General features: G+C 38.9%; 2 protein-coding genes across 2 annotated transcripts in view; both read right to left on the bottom strand.

Moving 5' to 3' along the window:
- LOC141292118 (WD repeat-containing protein 91-like) overlaps positions 1-5,536 on the bottom strand; it is a 14,217-nt gene extending 8,681 nt beyond the window's left edge. The window contains exons 1-2 of the mRNA XM_073824073.1: positions 5,271-5,536; positions 110-182 (exon numbers count right to left, since the gene is read on the bottom strand). Of these exons, the coding sequence (XP_073680174.1) occupies positions 110-182; positions 5,271-5,536 (339 nt within the window). The remainder of the gene's footprint in view (positions 1-109; positions 183-5,270) is intronic.
- Positions 5,537-9,424: 3,888 nt separating this feature from the next.
- Positions 9,425-25,909, bottom strand: LOC141292117 (lysosome membrane protein 2-like). The gene is made up of 9 exons (XM_073824072.1): positions 25,270-25,909; positions 22,849-23,006; positions 19,666-19,810; positions 19,283-19,468; positions 17,361-17,452; positions 17,112-17,231; positions 13,292-13,470; positions 13,097-13,215; positions 9,425-9,445 (listed from the first exon to the last, which is right to left on the bottom strand). Exons 1-9 carry the CDS (start codon positions 25,390-25,392, stop codon positions 9,425-9,427), a joined length of 1,143 nt encoding a protein of 380 aa, XP_073680173.1. The 5' UTR covers positions 25,393-25,909.
- Between the last annotated feature and the right edge of the window lie 67 nt (positions 25,910-25,976).

The raw sequence follows: 25,976 nt of genomic DNA, 5'->3' as shown, positions 1-25,976 counted from the left end.
CGATATTGGATCTGTGCTTTTAACAGGGGTGTGTGTAGCCACTTTACTTCTAGATCTTTCTATTTTCTGGAGGAAAATGTTAGCAGTTCATGCTAAACTAACTCCTCACCTGAACGCTGGGATCTGTTGCAGGTAGACGTTCACCTGAACACGCTTTGCACCCCGAAGCAACAGTCAGTGAGCTGAGAACAAACACACACACACAAAACATCAGAAACGATGCAAAAATAACCATCTGACTACTGGTTAACATTATCCAACACGGAGTTTCACAAATCCCTGGCAATTTGTGAGATGATGAGAAGCTAAAATTAAAATTAAAATATATTTTTTTAATATAAAAAAGTAATAAACTCATTGTATGCACATATACTCCTCATATTCACATTATACTCATATATACACACTATACTTCTTATATGCACACTATTCACATTAAATACACATTACAGTTGTTATATACACACACTATACATGTTCATTATACTCCTTAAATACACGCTATACACCTTATATCCTCACTCTACCCCTTATATACACACTATACTTGTTATTTTCCACAATATACTTATTATATGCATACTATACTTGTTATATACACACTATACTCCTGATACAGGGTTTCTGCAGGATTTTCAAATCTTATTTAATGCCTTTTAATGCCCTTTTTTAATGCCATACGCAACCAATAACGTCCCAGGTTACGTATGTAACCCTGGTTCCCTGAGGGAACGAGACACTGCGTCATCAACGCTTTGGGGAATGCCATTGGCGAGTCCGCCTCTGAATCAGTCTGTAGCCAATAGGATGACGGGAGTGACGTCACCAGGGGCGGTGACGTAGGCGACCAGGAAGTATATAAGCATGTGCGTTTCAAACCGGCTTCAGCTTCCAGGAATGAAGCGAAGCGCGGCAGGAATGCGGGAATTATGGTCAGAGACGCAGTGTCTCGTTCCCTCAGGGAACCAGGGTTACATACGTAACCTGGGACGTTCCCTTTCGGGAACTCCACACTGCGTCATCAATGCTTTGGGGAACGATATACCAACTATCCATAATTCCAAGTTCCTGCCCAGTGGTGTTTGTCTGGGAAAGGAAAAAGGAAAGCGTTGCTTCTGGTGGATCAGGCCAGGAAGAGCTCTCTGCCTGGGGTTACCAGGACAAGAGAGACAATATCCCTCTGTCTGGGGGACCAGCCCAGAACGAGAGGGCAGTGCCAGAAGATACTTACCTGAGGGGCACTGATGGTTCTCCGCCTGGGAAACTGCCAGGACAGGAGAAGTATTACACCTCTGTCCGGGATAAATGCCAGAGCAAGAGGGGAGATGGTATATACCTCGGCCCTCGGGCTCACGAGGAAAGTGGTCGCTCAGTCTGGGGACACCAGCAAAGAGGGACCAGAAGAACTCCGCCTGGAAAACTGCCAGGACGTGAGTGTGATGACATCTCTGCCTGGGACGCACCCAGCGAAGAGGAAGAATGATGAGAACCTCGGCCCTCAGGCACACCGAGGAAATAGTCCAAAACTCCGTCTGGGGAACAGCCAGCACAGGAGGGACTGGATTGGCTCCGCCTGGAAAACTGCCAGGACGCAAGCGGTATTACATCTCTGCCTGGGAAACTCCCAGCGAAGAGGGATCTGATCCGCCTCGGCCCTCGGGCACACGAGGAAAGGAGTCCACCTCTGTCTGGGGACCAGCCAGACGTAGAGGGACAAGAGGTGTCTGGGGGTACCAGAACACCAGGTTGCTTCGCCTGGGAAACTGCCAGGACGCAAGCGGTATTACATCTCTGCCTGGGACGTACCCAGCGAAGAGGGATAAACCTCGGCCCTCGGGCTCACGAGATTTTGGTCATACACCCCAGTCTGGTCACCAGCCAGAGAGGGGGTTCTCCTCGGCCCTCGAGCACACGAGGAGAAAGGATGGTCCTTTGTCGGGGCTTACCCGGATCAAGAGGGACCCAAGTGGTGCCTGGAAACTTCTGGCCAGAGCACTGGAATGGCTCCGCCTGGAAAACTGCCAGGACGCGAGTAGAATTACATCTCTGCCTGGGACGTGCCCAGCGAAGAGGGAATGCAAGAACACCTCGGCCCTCGGGCACACGAGGTGGAGGCCTCTGTCTGGTGACCAACCAGACCGAGAGGAAGGAGTCGTCCTCGGCCCTCGGGCACACGAGGAGACAATAGTCCTTTGTCGGGGCGCACCCGGACAAGAGGGACACAAGTAGTGCCTGGAAACTTGTGGCCAGGGCACTGGCATGGGCTCCGCCTGGGAAACTGCCAGGACGCGAGCGAAATTACATCTCTGCCTGGGGGGTACCCAGCGAAGAGGGAACTTCTACCTCGGCCCTCAGGCTCACGAGGTATAACTCCTGTCAGCTCAGGACAGAGGAGCCTGGAGTGGCTCGTAGGTCTAGCTCGTAGAACCTAACGAAGGTCAAAGGTGTAGACCAACCCGCCGCACTGCAGATGTCCTGGATGGGGACACCTGCCATCAGAGCTTTCGAGGCCGCCAAGCCTCGAGTAGAGTGAGCCTTGACGCCCATCGGTGATGGGAGGCCAGAGGACTCATAAGCTGTAGTTATGGCATCTACGATCCATCTACTGATAGTGGGTTTGGTTGCAGGGAGCCCCCTCTTAGGGGGACCGTAGCAGACCAACAGTTGCTCTGATTTCCGCCACAGGGCAGCTCTGTGGACGTATGTGTCCAATGCTCGCACTGGACACATACAATTATACTTCCGATGGTCGCTCTCCACGAAAGGAGGAGGGTAAAAGGCCTGCAGGGTGACTGGCTGTGGTACTGCTGTCGGTACCTTCGGTACGTACCCGGGTCTAGGGTAGAGGAATGCTTTGGCCAAACCGGGCGCAAAGTCAATGTATGAAGGGGCCACTGAAAGGGCCTGAAGGTCTCCTACTCTCCTCAGAGAAGTAAGAGCCAACAGCAGCGCCGTCTTAATAGTAAGGAAGCGATCTGAAATCTCCTCTAAGGGCTCGAATGGAGGCCTACAGAGGGCTTCAAGTACCACAGCGAGATCCCACGTGGGGATTCTAGGGTTCACCCGAGGCCTCAACCTGAGTGCACCGCGAAGGAACCGTATGACCAGGGGGTTCTTACCCACTGACACGCCACCAAGAGGGGCGTGGAAGGCCGATAAAGCCGCCACGTAAACCTTCAAGGTGGAGTGGGCTATCCCGGTGGAGAAGCGAGACTGCAGGAACTCCAGCACTGTACCAACCGGGCAGTGAACTGGGTCAGCGTGTCGCTCTCTACACCATGAAGTGAAAAGTTTCCACTTTAGGCCATAAAGTTTCCTTGTAGAGGGAGCTCTAGAGTGAAGGATGGTCTCAGCAACCTCGGTTGAGAGACCTCACTTTATGAGATGCGCCCCCTCAGGGGCCACACCCATAGTTTCCACTTCTCTAGGTGGGGGTGGCAGATTGCGCCCCCAGCCTGAGAAAGGGGATCCCTCCTGATCGGAATCTCCCAGGGAGAGCCGTCTAGGAGGGCTATGATGTCCGAGAACCATACTCGGGTCGGCCAGTTTGGGGCTACTAACAGTAGACTGACAGTAGACTGACTCGTTGGAGCCTCGGCCACGTCTGTACCATGGCGTCCAGTCCCAAAGGAGCTGGAGGCACTAGAGAGAACCAGAGGGGACCATGCGATGTCTGTTGAGTCGCAAAAGGTCCACCTGAGCCTGGTCGAACACTCTCCATATCTGCTTCACCCCTCGGGGTGAAGCATTCCATTCTCCGAGCCTCAGCCGGGCATCTGCTCTTGAGTGCACTGTTGGAGGAAAGCGTATGACCCAGGGGATTCTAACCACTGACAAGCACCGAAAAGGGGCGTGGAAGGCCAGTAATTCCGCCACGTACACCTTTTGGGTGGAGTGGGTCAACCCTGCGGAAAGCGAGACTGCAGCGACTTCAGTACTGTACCAATTGGGCAGTAAGCTGAGTCATATTTGGTGCTGGTTACACCACGCAGTAAACCACTTTCCCTTAAGGCCATAGGACTTCCTCATAGAGGGAGCTCTGGAGTAAAAAGGATGGTCTCAGCAACCTCGGTTGAGAGACCGGTCTCCATGAGATGTGCCCCCTCAGGGGTCACCCTCAAAAACTCCAGGGAGTAGAACGATCAGGGGGAAGGGCGTACAGACAAGGCCTCGGCCATGTCTGTGCCATAGCATCCAGTCCCGCAGGAGCTGGAAGCAGTAGAGAGCACCAGAGGGGTCATTGCGAAGTCTCATGAGTCGCAAATGAGTCCCCTGAATCTGGCCAGACACTCTCTAACTCTGCTTCACTCATTCTGGGTGAAGCATACATCCCCGGGCCTTGGCCCCTGCCTCGACAGGACGTCTGCTCTCATAAAACACCAAGATTTCCTCCACATGTCCAGGGCACGTAGGCATTGCCGCGTGACCTTGAACTTGCGGAATGAATTTCCCCCTCGGGGAAAATCCCTTGGTCTTGAGCCACCACTGTAGCGGCCTCATGTGCAGCAGGCCAAAAGGTATCACGTTGGCTGCTGCTGCCATAAGATCTAACAGTACTTGAAACTGTTTGACAGTGAGTGACAGGCCTAGCTTGACCGCATTTGCTGCAGTAAGGATCGACTCGATCCGAGCAGGAGACAACCGTGCCTGCATCGTGGTCGAATCCCATACGACACATAGATAAGTGGTTCTCTGTAATGGAGACAGCACACTTTTCTTGGCGTTGGGTCTCAACCCCAATTCTTTCATGTGAGCGAGAGCAGCACCTCGATGCTGCCTGGCTTACAGTGGTCGAGTATATGGATGCTCTGGAATCATGGAGGAGCCAGAGCCGCATCCACACCCTCTGCGAAAGTTCGGGGGGGAGAGTGCTAGGCTGAAAGAAGAGCTCCCTGCTGTTGTTGAGGAAGGATGGAGACATTCTTAGATCTATCGTGACAAATTCGTCCTCGGACCTGATTTGTGACGTAACCGCCAGTCTGAACTTCAGTTACTCTGACTGAAAGATTCAACTGTCTGAGATCTAGGAAGGGCCGTAGCCCCCCATCCTTCATGAAGAGGGACCACCTCGATGGTCCCTGTCTAGAGCCTGCTCGGAGCCCACCTCGGTGGAAGCCCCGCGTTGAAGGAGGGTTCTTTAGATATAGTAACCCTTCTTCACAGAACGCAGGACCCACGTAGATACTGTCGGCAGTCGTAATAACGCTGCCAGAAGTTCTACTGAGGGTACCAGCCTCTCGAGACTGGCCTCTATTTTGCCCTGAGCTTACAGCTCGGTGCCCTGTAACGGTGAACCGGCAGGAGACACCTGACCTGCAGCTGCAAGTGCGGGCGATTGAGGGAACGGAACGTCGGTGACGCTCTCCGTATCCACTTCCTCAGAGGAGGATAAACGGAGCACTGAGGGCCATTTGCTGGAGGAAGTACCGCCTAGCGGGCTTCCAAAACCAGCAATTGGCTGCCAGTTGTCCCTCCATCGATAACCAGACCCTGCTCTGGGTAGTAGTAATAAAAACGCCCCATATGCAGGTCCCATGTAGATATATTCAGCAGTAGTATTCACGCTGCTCGAAATTCTACTAGGGGAACCAGCCTCACAGACTGGTTTCTGGTACTACCTAGGGTTTTTAATTCAGTGCCCTGTAACAGCTCGCTGGCAGGAAGCATCTGAATTAATCCCTCTAAAGACCCCCGTGGGGGTGGCGAACTCTCTAGCTCCGCTACGTTTCCGGGCGGAAAAACTAGAGAATAATGTTCGCGGGAGATTGCCGCGCCCTGTAACACAAGCAGGGTTGGCTGACAGATCTCCCTGTTTTAGCCGAGGACCTCTCAGACTGGAGCACGACCCTCAGATCGGGCTTTAGTTTTTGAAGCCCCCGGTCAGGAATGTTGCTAACCCCGTCCTCTAGGTATTACCGGAGGAAAAACGGACTGCAACGCTCCATTAAGAGCCTTTTATGTAAGGAGCTGATACACGGCCGGTTACTGCTCCCGTACAGCATCCGGCACGTGTACTTTTGCACATCAGACTTGTATTATATACATGTGGCCTGGAAAGCAAAGACGGAGCTTCCAGTGATGATGCCAGACTGGGTGACAGATAGCTCGTAAGCGTCTGTTCAACCCCCGGCACCATCTTATACCCGTGCTCATTCAGCCCCCATTATTAATAGTAAACTATTCAAAAAAAGGGGGTGAAGAGCGGGCTAAACTGGATTTTTCCGATCTAAACAGTGATTTTCTTTTTAACTGTGTAGATTGGGAAAAAACAAAAAGGCTCCTTTTTGGAAGTGCAGATCTTAGTCCGAAGAAAACAAATAGTTTGCTTTCCTACGGCTCATCTCTAAAGCAGTGGTAAAAAATAATTACTTTATTATTTGGATTGGCCATCGCTTTATTCAGTACTTCCAAAGCTCCTAACATTGAGGCAATCGGGGGGCGGTTGAATACTTTTGACAACGTTCTCCACATCAACCTCCTCGGAGGAAGACAAGAGAAACGTTGAGACCTCTTTCTGGTAGGAAGAACCGCAGCGCGGGCTTCCTCATCCAGTAGGAGATCGTCCGATCTGCTATGCGGGGGAGGAGATAGGGGATTACCCGTCTCCATCCCTCTAACAGATCGAGCTGCGAACCACACGAGTGCAGCTGCCGCTCCGCCTTTTTTGCGGAAGCGGGGCCAGACCCGTGAAGAACGCTGGTGAAAACTCCCTCCTCAAAGAGAGTCTTCTGAGAACGGAGTATGTGCAGTGGAAAGCGCGCTTTCACACCGCAAACAGCCAGCCCCCTCAAGGGCTGACTGAGCATGCTCCGCACCCACACAGCCACACACAGACTGCGTGTATCCCCACCAGCAGAAAGCTTTCTCTGCCGGCAGGGAGGGACACACTGTCTGTGAGGCTGCTAAACCGCTAGAAATACTTTTCCCCCTTTCTAAGTTGGTAACATATCCACTCAAATAAAAGTTGTGCAAACTGGCACAGAAAAGCAGTGGAATGAAACAGACAAACAGACACAGAGCGCTTCGCTGAATGACAAAAGCTGAAGCCGGTTTGAAACGCACATGCTTATATACTTCCTGGTCGCCTACGTCACCGCCCCTGGTGACGTCACTCCCGTCATCCTATTGGCTACAGACTGATTCAGAGGCGGACTCGCCAATGGCATTCCCCAAAGCGTTGATGACGCAGTGTGGAGTTCCCGAAAGGGAACTAACACGCCTGTGTATGAATGCATGTATATTATAACCCAACTTAAACACACTTTTACAAATGTTACAAAATCCTTCTCCATTTTGACCTTCAACAGGAAGCAACCATGTCCTAAATTGTTCATCATCCAGCCATGTTTTCTGGAATTTGCACTTTCCCATTTTTCTGCTTTATTTTTCCCCCTCCACATTACAGTCGGTCGCTCTTAAAACGTCTGTCACACAATTTTGGAGCGGCCAGAAGCAATTACCAAACTCGTTCTGTGTTTATCATACTTTGCGACAGTGAATCAAAGTTATTAATTATACAGGCTACATTCAAGATAAATTGCTAATATTTGTTTCTTCAACACTATCTTAAGTTTTAATGCCCATATAAAACAATTTAATGCTTTTTAATGCCATTTAAGGCCTTAATTTTCGCAAAATCAATTTAATGACTTTTAATGCTTTTTAATGCCCCGTGGAAACCCTGTTATATCTCCACTCTATCCCTTATATACACACACTAAACTCGTTATATCCACATTATACTTATTATATGCATACTATACTCATTATATGCAGTGCACACTATATACACACTATACTCCTTATATATCTCCACTCTACCCCTTATATACACACACTAAACTCGTTATATCCACATTATACTTATTATATGCAGTGCACACTATATACACACTATACTCATTATATACACATACTATACTTTTTATATGCTCACTATACACATCAAATACACATTAAGTACACATTATACTCCTTACACACACACACACACACACACACACACACACACACACACACACTATACTCCTTTTATCCCCACTCTTCCCATTATATGCACACTATACTCATTATTTCCACATTGTACTCATTATATGCATACTATACTCCTTATATGCACAATACAGTCATTATATGCACAGTTGCACACTATACTCATGTGCACACTACACTTGTTATGTGCACACTACACACACACACACACACACACACACACACACACACACACACACACACTATACTCCTTATATGCCCATTATACTCGTTACACACTATACTACATATACTGCATACTATATGTACACTACACTGATTAAATGGACACTATACTCATCATATGCACACTATATTCACACTATACTCCTTATATTTACATTATACTTGTCAGATGCACACTATACTCATTTGCACACTATACTGCAAGTTAAATCCGGGTTTTTTATTGGACTATGTGGCCAATTGTTTTTTCTTAGTGTTACAAACAAGTAAACAGTATAAAATAATAACAAATTATCTTAAAACAAAACATGAACTAAAAATTGATGAAATAATAAAAGTGTAAAATTAAAATAAATATTTTAAAATAAAAACCGTCAAAAAAAGACTTTTTTTCAAATTAATTTCACAAGTGTCACATGGCTATTAACCAACATTAAAAAACGGCAAAATTTGAACGTGTTGTTAAATGATCGAAACAGTAATGTAAAATCTCAGAGGACATATTTTTTCTTTCGGTTATTATGAACTAATGCATTGCTCACAAGACCAGGAGCATGCATGAAGAAAGTAAATCGAATTCATATGAATGACATGAGGGTGAGTAATTAATGACAGAATTTTCATTTTTGGGTGCACTATCCCTTTAGGTTAAATGAAACTTAAAAAACTCTGGCTAGACTGGCTTTCACAGAATAGATATTTCCTTGTTGGATTTTGATCACCGGCTGATTCAGGATGTGAAAAGTATGTTAACACTCAAACGTATCTGCTTATCTACGAATGAATCCAGAGGTAGGTAGGTGTGTGTGTGTGTGTGTGTGTGTGTGTGTGTGTGTGTGTGTGTGTGTGTGTGTGTGTGTGTGTGTGTGTGTGTGTGTGTGTGTGTGTGTGTGTGTGTGCGTATGTGTGTGTGTGCGTATGTGTCTTACGATACATCTGCGACCCATTTAACGTTCAAACACAAAAACATTTACCCAAAATAAGTGGGAAGTTTCTGGTGCGCTGTGTGCCAAAGGCATGATGGAAACTGATGAGAAAACATTTCATGAAGCAACACACACCTTCCCAGCAATGGAGGAGATTCACGTGCACATAAAAAAAAAGCCTGACACTAACCTTTATCCTTCAGTGGAAATCAAATACAATAACAATATATATAACAATCATTCAGTACTATGGTACGTGGTGGTATTACCCTCTGATACTGTTACTGTAGCACAGTTCCAATCTGTGAACATACAAACACCATAAAACACACCCACAGTAAACTTTACCCTGCTGATCCATGTAGATCCCAGTCATGCAGCAAAAGCACTTATCAAACACACATCAGCAGTTATTTAACATGCTCCTGGACTAATCTAGTGCTTGAATAAATGCAAACATGTTTGATTTTATCACACGTTTCGAGGCTTTTGTACAAAGTTAGTTGATAGGATCTCTTTGATTGTAAACTAAACATACTCCCACAACACACAAAATAACCGAAACACCCATCGGTTTAATTACTAACCGTCTGCCAGGAAGTAGGACGTGTCTGGACTAGCTGGGAAATCAGATAACATCATCCTAACATCACCTGCTTTATCAGAGAGTGACTCAGACACAAGCGTAAAATGTGTTTGTTCTGTCAGTAAAAAAATGAAATATAGATGCTGTTATTCATTCATTCACTCACTCACTCTGCATTGCAGAAACGTGAGTTTTATAATGAAACTGGATCTGTGTCTCAAGAGTATTGTAGGCTTGAAGCCTGAGTGTGGTGTGATGACGCCCTCTTATGGCAGTGCAGATAAATACACACTCTATACATTATTTATTAATTATATAAATGCTATATTAAATATATGCATACTATATGCACACTATACTCATTATGTGTACACTTTATTCATTGCATGCATGCTCATATTCAAGGGTACATCAATATATGTACACTTTACATATTATTTACACCCTATACACATTATATACGTTATACTCATATGCATACCATACTCACAGTTTACGTATATACTCTTTACATGCACACTATATTTATTATATACATATACTCATTATATGAATGCTATAATGAGTATATGTATAAGTGCTACACTCATATGCACACATTATACTCATTATATACATGTATGCTTATGCTATAGTCATATAAAATATTCTCATTGTTTGCATGTATACTGATTATATGCAAAATATACTCTAACTATATTCGTCATATACACTATATATTATATGCACACTATACTCTCTAAATAAGTGCTACACTATATAATATGCATGCTATATTACATATATGCATACTACATGCACACTTTACTCATTATGTGTACACTATATTCATTACATGCATGCTCATATACTCAATGCTCATTATATACACATATGAGCATACACACTATGCACACACTATATGTATTATATACAAACTATACTCATTATATGTACACTATACACATTATTTACAACCTACACACATTATATACATGTTATACTCATATGGACACTATACTTGTAATATACACACTACACTCAGTTTTTACATGTATACTCATATGCATGGTATACTCCTTTTTTACAGTATACTCATATACTCATTATATACATACTCATATGCACACTATACTCATTGTTTCCGAATATATATTCTTTACATGCACACTATACTAATTATTCACACACACACACACACACACACACACACACACACACACACACACACACACACACACACACACAAACACACACACACGGGTATATTTGTAGCAATAGCCAAAAATACAATGTATGGGTCAAAATTATAGATTTTTTTTATGTCAAAAATCATTAGGAAATTAAGTAAAGATTTGAAGATTTTCTGTAAAATTCCAAATGTAAACCTATCCAAATGCAATTTTTGATTAGTAATATACATTGCTAAGAACTTAATTTGGACAACTTTAAAGGTGATTTTCTCAGTATTTTGATTTTTTGCACCCTCAGATTCCAGATTTTCAAATAGATGTATCTCGGCCAAATATTGTCCTATTCTAACAAACCATACATCAATAGAAAGCTTATTTATTGAGCTTTACAATTTAAAACCTTATGACTGGTTTTGTGGTCCAGGGCCACATATGCATGCTATACTCTATATATGTGCTACACTCACATTGTTACGAGCCCCTGCTCTTTCTCTCTTTGTTTCTGTCCTGAGTGCAGCTACTAATTGGATGGGGGCGGAGACTAGCACACACACCTGAAGCCTCTGCCTATTTAAGAGCTGCTGGTGGCACTTCAATGGTGGCTTGCCCTGGGAACTCTGTTTTGTGTTTGATTTTGGGTTTTGTTTTCCTTATTTTCTTTTAAGGATGGTGAGTGAGTGTTTGTTTAGTTAATTCAGAGTGTATAGAAAGCATAGGCAAGTGAGCTAACCCGGAAGACTTTTGCTATGTTTAATTTGTTCTTCGGTAGATGGGAAGTTTTCTTAACTCTTCAGTAAGTTGCAGTTTAAATTAGTTAGCTCACCAATCCTTATTTAAGATGTAAGTTCAAGTGCATTTCCTTTTGTTTTCTGTTTTGGTCGTAGTCTTTTACCTTTACAATAAAACTTTTAACTTTTTGCCCTGGCCACTGTTGTTTTTGTTGGTTTTAGAATGGCTCTTATGTTGGTCCCTAAATGGGTCGTAACACACATGCACACACTGTAATCATTATACATGTATTCTTATGCTATACTCATGCACACTATACTTACTGTGTGCATGTATACTCATTATATGCACACTATATTAATTATATGCGCATTATTCTCAAACACACACACACACACACACACACACACACACACACACACTATACTTATACACTATACTCATTGATTTTGTATATACTTATAACACTACTATTTTTGCACACTTATATGCACATTGTACTATCTATATAAGTGCTACACTCATATGCACACTATACTCATTAAATAAATTACTCATTATTGACATGTATCCTCATTATGCACATTAAACTCATTACATGCTATTCTCTATATATGTGCTACACTCACATGCACACACTGTACTCAATTATATGCACATTATACTCAAACACACACATACTATTCTTATACACTATACTCAGCGATTTTGTATATACTTATAACACTCTACTTTTTGCACAATTATATGCACACTGTACTCTCTATATAAGTGCTACACTCAAATGCACACATTAAATACACTACTCATTATATGCACAGTGCACACTATACTCTACATAAGTGATACAGCCATTACATGCACAGTGTACTTATTCTATACATGTATATTCATGCACACTATTCTCACATGCACTATACTCTTTTTTGCACACTTTACTCTGTATACAAGTGCTACATTCATATGCACACTATACTGATTATATACACTATACTCATTATTTAAATGTATACTCATTATATGCACACTATACTAATTATATGCACATTATACTCATTATATACACACTATACTCGCTATTTGCACACTATACTTTAAGTTAAATCAGGGGTTTTATGCTTGAAGATAATGTATACTAAAGCAAATGCATTTTCTGCAGGTGTATGTTTATCAGTCGAGAGGATCATTTACTGTTTTTTTCACTGGAAATGTTTAATAAACAGGTGGCAACATGCTCATATGATGTCAATCAAAGAGTCAAATGACAAAATGTCAACAAAGTGTCATATGACAGCCGTTATATTGCTCTTTTTTCCACCAAGCAGTGTATAGTGGAAATTCCTTACTTGGAAAAGTGCAGCTGAACTGACATAAACATTAAACGCATTCTCTGGTTGTGATTGTGCAGCTTTGTGTACAATTTTGTTTTTCAGTCAGGATGATTTTCAGCGTTTATATAGACGTACCGGGTTGACATCAATGACCGTCTCGTGCTCCTCCTTGTTGGGATTCATCCCGAACACATCCTGTACATATTTGTCATCTGCCTGGTAAAAATGAGGGGAGGACATGATGATAGGCGCACCTGAGAGAAGACACAGACGTTAGCAGGACGTCCCGGCATCTGTAAGCTGACAAAGAGCATTCAAACTCTCACTGACCTTCTTTACAGACACTGACGTTGAGGAGGCCGGAGCCAAGACAGTTTCCGGACGGCACGCAGAAGCCAGCATTATCCGGGTTAATTGTAAGATTGGCGAAAACCTCACTGGGTGGGACAAAACGGAAACCGGGAACACCTCGTACTCTCACTTCAGACTCGAACTGGGCATATATAGACCTGTCAACACAAACATGCATTAAACACACACTGATACCACTAAAAGACGCCTTTAATTAGGACCAGTGTTGGGGTAACGCATTACAAGTAACGCAAGTTACGTAATAATATTACTTTTTCCAAGTAACTAGTAAAGTAACGCATTAGTTTTTAATTGTACAAGAAAATATCTAAGCTACTTTTTCAAATAAGTAACGCCAGTTACTTTTTCCCCCATTTATTGATTAAAAGAGAAATTGTGAGTAAGATGTTACTTTAGTTCTAGAATTTTGGTAATTTTGGAATTTTCTGAGGCTTTTGGTGTCAAAAAGGCTTTTACATTTTCAAAAAATAAAACTTTTTATGTTAAAAACAAACGAACGATCTGCCCAGATTTAAAAAGGTACGCAAAAGTAACGCAACGCATTACTTTTCATGAAAAGTAACTAAGTAACGTAATTAGTTACTTTTTCAGGGAGTAACTCAATATTGTAATGCATTACTTTTAAAGGAGTTCACTTTCAGAACAAAAAATTACAGATAATGTACTCACCCCCTTGTCTTCCAAGATGTTCATCTCTTTCTTTCTTCAGTCGTAAATAAATGATGTTTTTTGAGGAAAACATTTCAGGATTTCTCTCCATATAGTGGACTTCTATGGTGCCCCGAGTTTGAACTTCCAAAATGCAGCTTAAATGCAGCTTCAAAGGACTTTAAACGATCCCAGCCGAGGAAGAAGGGTCTTATTCAGCAAAACGATCGGTTATTTTCTAAAAACAATTACAATTTATATACTTTTTAATCTCTACACAGAGTACACAGAGAGCTAGACAAGACGAGCATTTGAAGTAAAAAGTATATAAATTGTAATTTTTTTAGAAAATAACCGATCATTTTGCTAGATAAGACCCTTCTTTCCTCAGCTGGGATCGTTTCGAGCCATTTAAAGCTGCATTTTGGAAGTTCAAACTCGGGGGCACCTAGAAGTCCTTTATTTGGAGAGAAATCCTGAAATGTTTTCCTCAAAAAACATAATTTCCTAACGACTGAAGGAAGAAAGAATTGAACATCTTGGATGACAAGGGGGTGAGTTCATTATCCATAAATTTTTGTTCAGAAAGTGAATTGCTCCTTTAAAAGTAACTTTGCCCAACACTGATTAGGACTGTGATTGTTTCTTATTTAAGTAAACAAGCAATGACTCTGATTCTGAAAAGCAGATTTGTCTTTCAGTTTGACCCACATCTCAGAAATGAAGCTTTGTTTGTGCCACCCTATAAAATATTTCTGGCTGAAGAATAGTTTCTTTTACAACATGTTTTTCTGTGATCTCCTGAATAGTTTTGCTTGTTTAGAGGCCTGATTTAAACCTAATTAAACAACCACGGAGAGCAGCATGACGAATCACACACACTTGACACACATACAGTATGTGATCTGAAGCAAAAATCACTCTTTTAGGACAAATGCTTGGCCACCAGTGTTGGGGGAAGTTGCTTTTAAAAGTAATGCATTACAATATTGAGCTACACCCTAAAAAAGTAAGTAGTAATTACATTACTAAGTCACTTTTAATGGAAAGTAATGCATTACATTACTTTTGCGTTACTTTTTAAATCTGGGCAGGGCTTGCTTGTTTGTTTTTAATATAAAAAAAGTTATATTTTTGGCAAATGTAAAAGCATGTTCACACCAAAAGCCTCTTTAAAGAAAAGTAAATTGACGTCTGTAAAAAAAAAAAAAGTCAACTCTTCAGCAATTAAAAAAACCCCGGAAAACTAATGTTAGATTATCTTGAGTAATTTTTGTTTATTAGTCTGGATGAATTGGATCATTGAAGGTTGGAAGCAAAGACATCGGTTTATAAAATAGGACTAAATGTGTAAAGGATATTTGTATTATTTAACATATTTAATTATTGCAGGTTTTTATTCATTTTTGAGGAATACTGTATCAGTTTTTTAGTGAGTGAGATGAATTAATGCATGTTCACATTTATTCTAGAACTAAAGTAACATCTTACTCATTATTTCTCTCCACATGGGGACAGGAGAGCTTTTAATCAATAAATGAGGGAAAGTAACTGGCGTTACTGATTTGAAAAAGTAAGATATTTTAGTGAAGTAAGATACTCAGATATTTTCTTGTCAATTAAAAAGTAATGCGTTACTTTACCAGTTACTTGTAATGCATTACCCCCAACACTGTTGGTCACACATAAGCGTTTTCTGCTACTGATAAAGCAATGCAACAGGTCACATGTTCAGACCCAACATGGTCAATACTGAAGCAATAAAAGCATTTATAAACCGAACCTTTAATCAGTGAATAATTTTTAATTTTTACTTTTAGAAAATGTTTTTAAAAAGTTATTATTTATCATAAATACTAAAACATACATCATGTATTATTATTCATTAAATTATCATCACATTGTACCGTTTAAAATTTGTGTCTGGCAAGATTTTTTAAAATGTTTCTGAAAAAAGTATCTTCTGCTCATCAAGGCTAAATTTATTTGATCAAAAATACAGTAAAATTGTGAAATATTATTCTAATTAAAAAAAAGCTGTTTTCTATGTGAATATCTGTTAAGCTGTAATTTATTTCTGTGATCAAAGCTGAATTTTCATCATCAGTACTGCAGTCTTCAGTGTCACATGATCCTTCAGAAATCATTCTAACATGCTGATTTGCTGCTCAAGAAACATTTTTGATTATTATCATTTGAAAACAGTTGTTCTGCCCAATGTTTTTTTTTTATGTGGAATCAGTGATGCATTTTATTTTTCAGGATTTGCAGATGAAAAGAAAGTTTAAAAGAACAGCATTTATTTTTGTGACATTATAAATGTCTTTAATGTCACTTTTGATTAATTTAATGCATCCTTGAACAAAAGTATTTTTCTGATCTCAAAGTTTGAGTGATGTTTTGTCATGGTTTCCACAATAATATTGGACAGCACAACTGTTTCAACATTGATAATAATCAGAAATGTTTCTATCAATTTAATGCATCCTTGATTAATAAAAGTGTTAATTTCTTACGAAAAAATACCCAAAACCTTTGAATGTCAGTGTATGTACTGTACCACAGGCTTCTGATTTGGCCGATAATTTTCTTTAATTGACTTAGAAAACGCCCCATAAAACGTATGAGCTGATGAGATTTGGGAATGTTTTTTAATGAGTCTCTTCTGCTCTCCAAGGCTGAATTTATTTATTAAAAAATGCAGAAAAATTATAAAATATTATTGTAATATAAAACAGCTGTATTCAAGTAAATATCTGTTAATCTGTAATTTATTTCTATGATGTGCAGCTGAATTTTCAGCATCATTACTGCAGTCTTCAGTGTCACATGATGCTTCAGAAATCATTCTAACATGCTGATTTGCTGCTCAAGAAACTTAATTTCTGATTACTATCAGTTGAAAACAGTTGTGCTGCACAATATTTTGTGGAAACTGTGATACATTACATTTTTTTAGGATTCACAGATGAAGAGAAAGTTCAAAAGAACAGCATTTATTTAAAATAGAAATCTTTTGCAACATTATAAATGTCTTTACTGGCCCTATTGATCAATTGAACCCATTTAAGCCTACTTTTAAGTGAAATTAAGATCAGTTTGCAGCACAGATCAGTGTGTATGTCCTCACCTGCACAGATCAGAGGAGAATATATAGAGCTTCTCTGTTTTTTTGATGACTGGATGGAAAGATGCTCCGTCGGTGCCGTTGATCATGTTGCACCCATCTGTGCTCCACCAGTTCAATGTACTGACAAACAGAACAAATAATCTATGAATCAATCTTCGCTGAGCAAATGCTGATCGTGCAGCTTGTTCCAAATCCATGCACGAATCTTCTGGAGATTAAACAAGACTCTGAGCTTTCTGCTGATTTTACCTCTGTCCGTTCCACTCGTCTATACGAGCAAAGTCCTGATAATTCTTCTTCCCCGTGAAGACAATATAATCACCGTCGTCTGTGCCATTTTTCTGAAAAGTAGTCAACAACATGGGAATGAAACACAAAAAATGTATTTGTTTAATAATTAAAAAAACCACAGTGAAACAGTATTTCAATTCAAAGTTATTTTAGTACATTTTCAGCAACATTACTGCAGTCTTCAGTGTCACATGATCTTTAAGAAATTATTCTAATATGCTGATTTGCTGCTCAAGAAACATTTCTGATTATTATCAATGTTGAAAACAGTTGTGCTGCCCTATAATTGTGTTTTAGCAAAAATAAATAATAATAATAATGTTTGATTTACATATAATGCATACTATAATATTACATATAATAATACATTTTTCAATGTTTATATATATATAATATAATCCTTAATCTAAACATTTTTTTTTTAAATAACGCTACATTATAATGCTTATAAATGATGGTAAATAAATATGGTGTATATCAAGGTTTCATAATATTAGGCGAGAATAAAATGATGTATTTAAATAATAATACTATGATATTATAATTCTACAGAATTGATTGGAAACGTCTTAAAAACGTCTTTCTCCCAGAAAATTGTATGTTTGCAAATAATAATATAATAATATTAATATCATTAATATTATTATTATTATAATAAATATTTAATATTATAATAATAATTTCTAGTAATTGTGCAGGATAATTCTAATATATGTTTTAAGCTTGAGGTTTGAATCAGTTTTAAGTTTTAATAGTTTTGAAAGCAGTTTTTTGAAGCAATTTTTTAAAAAGCTTAAAGTTTGAGGCAGTTCTAAAAACAGATTTAAGTTTGAAGCAGTTTTAAAACCAGTTTTGAGCAGTTTTAGAAGTGGTTTTAGGTTTGAATTAGTTTTAAGTTTAAAAAACTTGAAGTTCAAAGCTTTTTTTTCAATTTTTGTTTTTAATTTGGAGCCATTTAAAAGCTTTTATATTTAAAATAGTTTTAAGTTGGAAGTAGTTTTAAAAGCAGCTTTAAGTTTCAACAGATTTGAAAGCTGGTTTAAGTTACAAAGCTTGAAGTTTAAAGCCGTTTTTAAAATCAGTTTTAAGTTTCAACAGTTTTGAAAGCAGTTTTAAGTTATAAAAGCTTGAAATTTGAGGCAGTTCTGAAAGCAGATTTAAGTTTGAAGCAGTTCTGAAAACAGTTTTAACTCCAATTTTAAAGCAATTTTAAAACCAGTTTTAAAAGAGGTTTTAGGCTTTAGGTTTTAAAAGCCTAAACGCTGCAGCAGTTTTACGTTTAAAGCAGTTTTAAGTTTGAATCGGTTTTAAGGTTTAAAAAAAACAATAAAACAGTATTAAAATTCAAAATAGCTGTTTTCTATGTGAATATATATTAACTGCAATTTATTTCTGTGATCAAACTGAATTTTCAGCATCATTACTCCAGTCTTCAGTGTCACATGATTGTTCAGAAATCATTCTAATATGCTGATTTGCTGCTCAAGAAACATTTCTGATGATTATCGATGTTGAAAACAGTCGTGCTGCCCTATGTTTTAGTGGAAACTGTAATATATTTAATTTTTCGATATTTACAGATCAATCGAAAGTTCAAAAGAACAGCATTTATTTGAAATTGAAATCTTTTGTTACATTATAAATGTCTTTACTGTCACCTTTGATCAATTCAATGCCTCCTTGATAAAAAACTAAAAACTATTTTTCTTTCTGAAGCAGAACCTCGTAATCAAAATTTACAAACAAGACACATGATTTGAGGAATGATTCATGTCTTAAGCACAAACGCTGCAAAATGACTGAGGTTTAGCATTTAGTGTTAGTGCTTGAGTCACATTAAGTGGTAGTGATGATTGGCTGCAAATGCCACTGTTGCTAACCTTGTAGAAAAGTCCAAAGTGGTCGTCCGGAACAAATGTTTTGAGTTCTTTGAGCAGCGGATCTTCATAACCCCACAGCAGGTCGCCGACTCTGAATGTCCCGAACAAGCCAATGCCCTTTGCTTTCATCAAGTCGGAAATGATGCGACTGACCAAGAAGGTATCTTTGAATTTTTCCATCACGGTCTGAACATACATAAACACATGCAAACAGTAAATTGTCTCTATTTGCACTTCATTTTTTTTTATGCAAAGCATACTTTCTTTTATTTGATTTCGATTTTAAAATGAAATGTAACATGCTTTCACAAGATTCGCCCATTAAACACGTGAAACGCTTTCATTTCTCTGTGGTTTTAGTAGGTCAGAGAGCACAATCTCACCACAGCGGGGATGTTGACCGTTCGGACGATGTCGTCCTCAGATCCGCGTGACATGTTGGGCTCAAACACGTACGTTTTTGGATTGACAGCCGCCACTCTAGTTCCGTTGTCCAGAAATTTCACTTCCTCCTTCGGCCGATACTCCCTGAAAGAGGAAATGAAAATGTAGTTCTTACTGACTTTTGAAAATAACATTGTCATGGAGCTCAGCAATTTCGAAATAACAGATCAGAAACAAACAACAGTGATTTCACAATAAATAAATAGTAAAATCTGAAGCGGTTTGTGTTTTTTATGAACACAGAGCATCTGATGTATCCTCAAACTTCTGCAAGAGAAAACTGAAGCAAAAAGTGGTTCGACAGCTTAAAAAGCTGTCAATCAGTTTAGAATCAGTTTTAAGTTTGAAGCCTTTTTAAAAACAGATTAAAGTTTAAAGCTGTTTTAAAAGCTTAATATTTGAAGTAGATTTAAGTTTGAATGAGTTTTAAGTTTCAAAAGTTTTGAAAGCAGGTTTAAGTTATAAAAGCCTGAAGTTTGAAGCAGTTTTTTAAAGCAGTTTTAAGTTTGAAGCCATTTTAAAAGCAATTTTAAGTTTTAAAAGCTTAACGTTTGAAGCAGTTCTGAAAGCAGTTTTAAATTTGAAGCGGTTTTAAAAGCAGGTTTAAGTTTCAACAGTTTTAAAAGCAGTTTTAAGTTTTAAAATCTTGAGGTTCGAATCTGTTTTAAGTTTGAAGCAGTTTTAAAAGCAGGTTTAAGTTTTAACAGTTTTGAAACAAGGTCTGAGTTATAAAAGGCTGAAGTTTGAAGCAGTTTTTAAAAAGCTGTTTTAGGTTTTAAAAGGTTGAAGTTTGAAACAGTTCTGAAAGCAGTTTTAAGTCTAAAGCAGTTCTGAAAACAGATTTAAGTTTGAAGCCGTTTTAAAACCAGTTTTAAGCAGGTTTAAGTTTCAACAGTTTTGAAAGCAGGTTTAAGTTATAAAAGCTTGAAGTTTGAACCAGTTTTTAAAAGCAGTTTTAAGATTTAAAAGCTTAAAGTTTTACGCTGTTTTAAGTTTGAAGAAGTTATGAAAGCAGTTTTTTGTTTAAAGCAGTTTTAGAAGCAGCTTTAAGTATTGAAAGCTTAAGGTTTGAGGCAGTTTTACATTTTAAGTTTGAATCAGTTTTTAAAAGCACTTTTAAGTTTTAAAAGCTTGCAGTTTGAAGTGGTTTTTATTCTGGAACAATTTAAAAGCTTTTAAGTTTAAAATAGCTTTAAGTTTGAAGTAGTTTTAAAAGCAGTTATAAGTTTTAAAAGCTTACAGTTTGAAGTAGTTTTATGCCTGAATCAATTAAAAAATGTAAAGTTTATAGTACAGTCGTGGCCAAAAGTTTTGAGAATGACACAAATATTAGTTTTCACAAAGTTTGTTGCTCAACTGCTTTTAGATCTTTGTTTCAGCTGTTTCTGTGATGTACTGAAATATAATTACAAGCACTTCATACGGTTCATAGGCTCTTATCGACAATTACATGACATTTATGCAAAGAGTCAGTATTTGCAGTGTTGGCCCTTCTTTTTCAGGACCTCTGCAATTGGACTGGGCATGCTCTCAATCAACTTCTGGGCCAAATCCTGACTGATAGCAACCCATTCTTTCAGAATCACTTCTTGGAGTTTGTCAGAATTAGTGGGTTTTTGTTTGTCCACCCGCCTCTTGAGGATTGACCACAAGTTCTCAATGGGATTAAGATCTGGGGAGTTTCCAGGCCATGGACCCAAAATGTCAACGTTTTGGTCCCCGAGCCACTTAGTTATCACTTTTGCCTTATGGCACGCTGCTCCATCGTGCTGGAAAATGCATTGTTCTTCACCAAACTGTTGTTGGATTGTTGGAAGAAGTTGCTGTTGGAGGGTGTTTTGGTGCCATTCTTTATTCATGGCTGTGTTTTTGGGCAAAATTGTGAGTGAGCCCACTCCCTTGGATGAGAAGCAACCCCACACATGAATGGTCTCAGGATGCTTTACTGTTGGCATGACACAGGACTGATGGTAGCGCTCACCTTTTCTTCTCCGGACAAGCCTTTTTCCAGATGCCCCAAACAATCGGAAAGAGGCTTCATCGGAGGATATGACTTTGCCCCAGTCCTCAGCAGTCCATTCGCCATACTTTTTGCAGAAGATCAATCTGTCCCTGATGTTTATTTTTTGGAGAGAAGTGGCTTCTTTGCTGCCCTTCTTGACACCAGGCCATCTTCCAAAAGTCTTGGCCTCACTGTGTGTTCAGATGCGCTCACACCTGCCTGCTGCCATTCCTGAGCAAGCTCTGCACTGGTGGCACTCCGATCCCGCAGCTCAATCCTCTTTAGGAGACCATCCTGGCGCTTGCTGGACTTTCTTGGATGCCCTGAAGCCTTCTTAACAAGAATTGAACCTCTTTCCTTGAAGTTCTTGATGATCCTATAAATTGTTGATTTAGGTGCAATCTTAGTAGCCACAATATCCTTGCCTGTGAAGCCATTTTTATGCAAAGCAATGATGGCTGCACGCGTTTCTTTGCAGGTCACCATGGTTAACAATGGAAGAACAATGATTTCAAGCATCACCCTCCTTTGAACATGTCAAGTCTGCCATTCTAACCCAATCAGCCTGACATAATGATCTCCAGCCTTGTGTTCGTCAACATTCTCACCTGAGTTCACAAGACGATTACTGAAATGATCTCAGCAGCTCCTTTAATGACAGCAATGAAATGCAGTGGAAAGTTTTTTTCGGGATTTAATTTTCATGGCAAAGAAGGACTATGCAATTCATCTGATCACTCTTCATAACATTCTGGAGTATATGCAAATTGCTGTTATAAAAACTTAAGCAGCAACTTTTCCAATTTCCAATATTTATGTAATTCTCAATACTTTTGGCCACGACTGTAGTTTTAAAAGCACAAAGTTTAAAGGATCTAAGTCTCTCAGATTGCTATGTGGTTTCTAGGGTTTTCTTAGTGGCTTCAGATAAACAAATAGAGGCCCTGAAGTGTTACATGGTTTTCAAGAAATGAGCATCTGATGTGTCATCAAGGGAAACTTGTGCAGACTTGTGCAAGAGAAAGCTACAGCAAAAACAAAGTCATGTGAATCCTCTTCCTGTCCGTCACAAATCAAGAGGAAAACATGACGAGCACATGTTTGGGGTGTCATCACTGACCTGTATGTGTACGGGCCGATCTGCTGGACGAAGGGTTTGTCTCCATCCAGAACCTCTACAGGATTGGTCAGATTAAAGAAGTAAAACTGCATGTAAACCGGCGGCGGCGGGTCTTGCCAAACCGAAAACGCCTCCGTTCCATTTTCCAGAACCACTTGCTGTAAGGGAAAGTGAGTTGTGGATGGAAATAACCAAATTTAAACTCATCGTTTCCAAAACAATTTAGGAAGAGAAACACATAAAAAGCTGCTTTTCTTCAACTTCAAAATATTATAGATTCATATTTCATATCCAACTCCAAGTGCTTATTTATAAAAGTCTGTGTGCATTTTCTGGGCGTGGTATTTTTATGCAATTTTTCTCCTTGAAGAAGCATATGGAGTTAGAATATGATATTAATTCAGCACCATGGTATTACTACTAAAATCCATCCTTTTAGTATATTTAAAGCAATTTTATTATTTCAATATTATTTAAAACTCCTAAAATGTTTAGTCTAAACTGTATAAAGTGAAATTTCATAATGCTAGCTAACATTTAAAAAAAAATCATAAAAAATGCCATATTTTGAACATGCACCATGGTAAATAAATATGATTTATATTAATGTATCATAACTTTTCCTATCATGGTATCATGAGTTAAAAAAAATGAAATAATAATAATGTCAGAAATAATAATAATGTTTGATTTACATATATAATACATACTATAATATTACATAAAATACATTTTTTAATTTTTATAAAACATTATATAATATAATCCTTAATTATTTAATTAATCCCTAAACAAAAAACAAACAAAAAAATAGAATTGAAATGCCATTGTAAATGAATATGGTGTATATCAAGGTTTCATAATATTATGGTGGAGAAAATTATAATGATATAATAATTCTACAGAACTGGTTGGAAACGTCTTAAAAAATGTGTCTTTTTCCAAAATAATTGTATGTACGCAAATTGTAAAATATCTAAGGTGCCCATTTCTAGTAATTGTGCAGTTAATTCTCATAATATAATTTCAGAAAGTTATCTACATTGTAAATATATTTTTTTGCTATTTTATAAAAAAAAATCAGAGGTAAATCAATGACAATTACATTTTTAACAAAATTACAAGTCTGATTTATGAAATTTGTTGTATTTTGAATCCAATTTTCCTTTGTAAAAGGCAAAAAGTTATTCCCTTTTGTCTCTACGGAAACAATGACGACATGTTTTGGATGTGACTGTTTCGCTACAATTTAACTGGATAACACCCATATAAACAAAGATGCCATTACCAAAACTCCACCAAATGTTACGGTATTGACAATTTTAGATAGTTCTGAACCTAGTTTAAAGATGCTAATCATCATATGGTCAGCTATAGTACAGTTCTAAACAGTGGTATAAATATAAAAACTAAATGTTATGGAAAAACTCCCCCCCAAAAAATTTGCTTAAGTAAGGCTTAATTCCTTAAAGTTACATAGATTTTTCATACTTTCGAACACATGACAGAGCCTATCTACTCACACCCTGTAGCTATGAGAGAAAGGAACACAGGAATATTAAGTTCCAAAGAATTAAGTTTGCTCAAAATTTTGAAAATTTGTTTTTTATGGAGCTTGGAATGATCTGCAAACTAGTTAAATTAGAGTCTCTGCCATCCCTGGGTACTTTTAAACATCTTTTGAATCAGTTTTGAAGGAGTCTTGTACATGTTTCGCTTGATCTTACTTTTCTCAATTGTTTTGTGTTTTGTTTTGTAGCTGGTTTTGTTGTTTTGGTGCAACCAGGTCGCCCTGGAAAAAGAGACTGTGAAGTCTCAATGGGATTCTCCTGGGTAAATAATTAATTATTAATAAAAAATAAATATTTCCTGATCATAAATGTAGGGGTGCAGTTATATACACTGTTTATATATACACTGTTTCGCACTGACATGAAAATACCTACTTCACATAGAAAATATATAAGAAAAAATTAAACCTCACATTTTAAAATAATCAATAAGATACTTAAAAAAAACAACAACAATGGAAATTTCAATATAATTTTCATAAGATTAAATTTAAGGCTAAAGGTTAGGATATGGGGCAGCCACCTCCCAATTGAAACTACCAAATAAATGATGATTTAAAATATATTAAGCTTAAAGATATTTTAAATGTTTTTGTGGGTTTGAATGGATGATAGAAGGATCTTAGTAAACATTTGAATACTTGCTTTTTAAAAACGACTTTAAATGCTTTTTAAATATGTTTTTTGGTTGTGGGACAGTCTGCACCAATTCTGTAGAATGGCCCATATAATAAATATCAAATTCAAATGACAGCATAACACATACATATAGACAGTCACAACATATATATGAATAATACAACATTAAAATGATATGAAAACACAAATGAACACATGAACCCACACTGACCTCCTTTATTCTGTTGTTTAGGAGCTTCTCAAAGACCTGCGTCAAAGCCATCACAATCCCGGCGATCAACAGCAGAATGCAGAGCACTCCCGCACCGTAAACACAGCAGGACCGGAGCCGCATGATCCGGATCGGTTCGGTTCGGTTCGGGTCGGACAAGGACAAGGACGAACAGAGACACAGAACAGCTAAACCAGACTGGGAGTGTTTACATGTGTCAGGAACCCAGCCGGACTCAGAAAGACATTAAACATTGAGATAAAAACAACTATTTGTAAGGAGACGCAAAGCGTATTTTCCTGCAGGGGGCGCTCGACGGCTCACTGAGGCAATCCTCCATAGAAACCCATTCAAAACTAACCACGGGGTTTGTGCTTTTAGAAGACACGAGGAGTCTGGAAAGTATAACCAATTAAAACATATGAATTCAAAAGAGTTTTACACGACGTGCCAAAAAAATACGCTACTTCATTATGTACAAAAAGATGTATATCAATGCTGCCAGCATAGATGACCAACCGACCGCGATGAGAAAAGTAACAGGCACCACGTGACAGCGCCATATCTAATTACGGTCGAAAAATACATTTTAATTTAAATTTAAATTGAAGATATACAATGATAACTAAAGTATTTTTAAAGCTAATAAATAAACTATTATTATAAATTATTACTGGTCGAATGAATCTGATTAATTAGCGACACGC

This window comes from Garra rufa, chromosome 19 (assembly GCF_049309525.1).
Source record: "Garra rufa chromosome 19, GarRuf1.0, whole genome shotgun sequence".
NCBI lineage: Eukaryota > Metazoa > Chordata > Actinopteri > Cypriniformes > Cyprinidae > Garra > Garra rufa.
Note: the sequence above shows the minus strand (reverse complement) of the source record. Positions and strands in the feature narration are given on the sequence as shown.

Excerpts from the sequence above, each read along its gene's own strand:
- LOC141292117 (XM_073824072.1), bottom strand. The coding sequence starts at position 25,392 with ATGCGGCTCCGGTCCTGCTGTGTTTACGGTGCGGGAGTGCTCTGCATT. Across the intron at positions 19,469-19,665 it reads CGGTCAACATCCCCGCTGTG|ACCGTGATGGAAAAATTCAA; the intron begins GTGAGATTGTGC and ends ATGTATGTTCAG. Across the intron at positions 13,216-13,291 it reads CGTCAGTGTCTGTAAAGAAG|GTGCGCCTATCATCATGTCC; the intron begins GTCAGTGAGAGT and ends GTCTTCTCTCAG.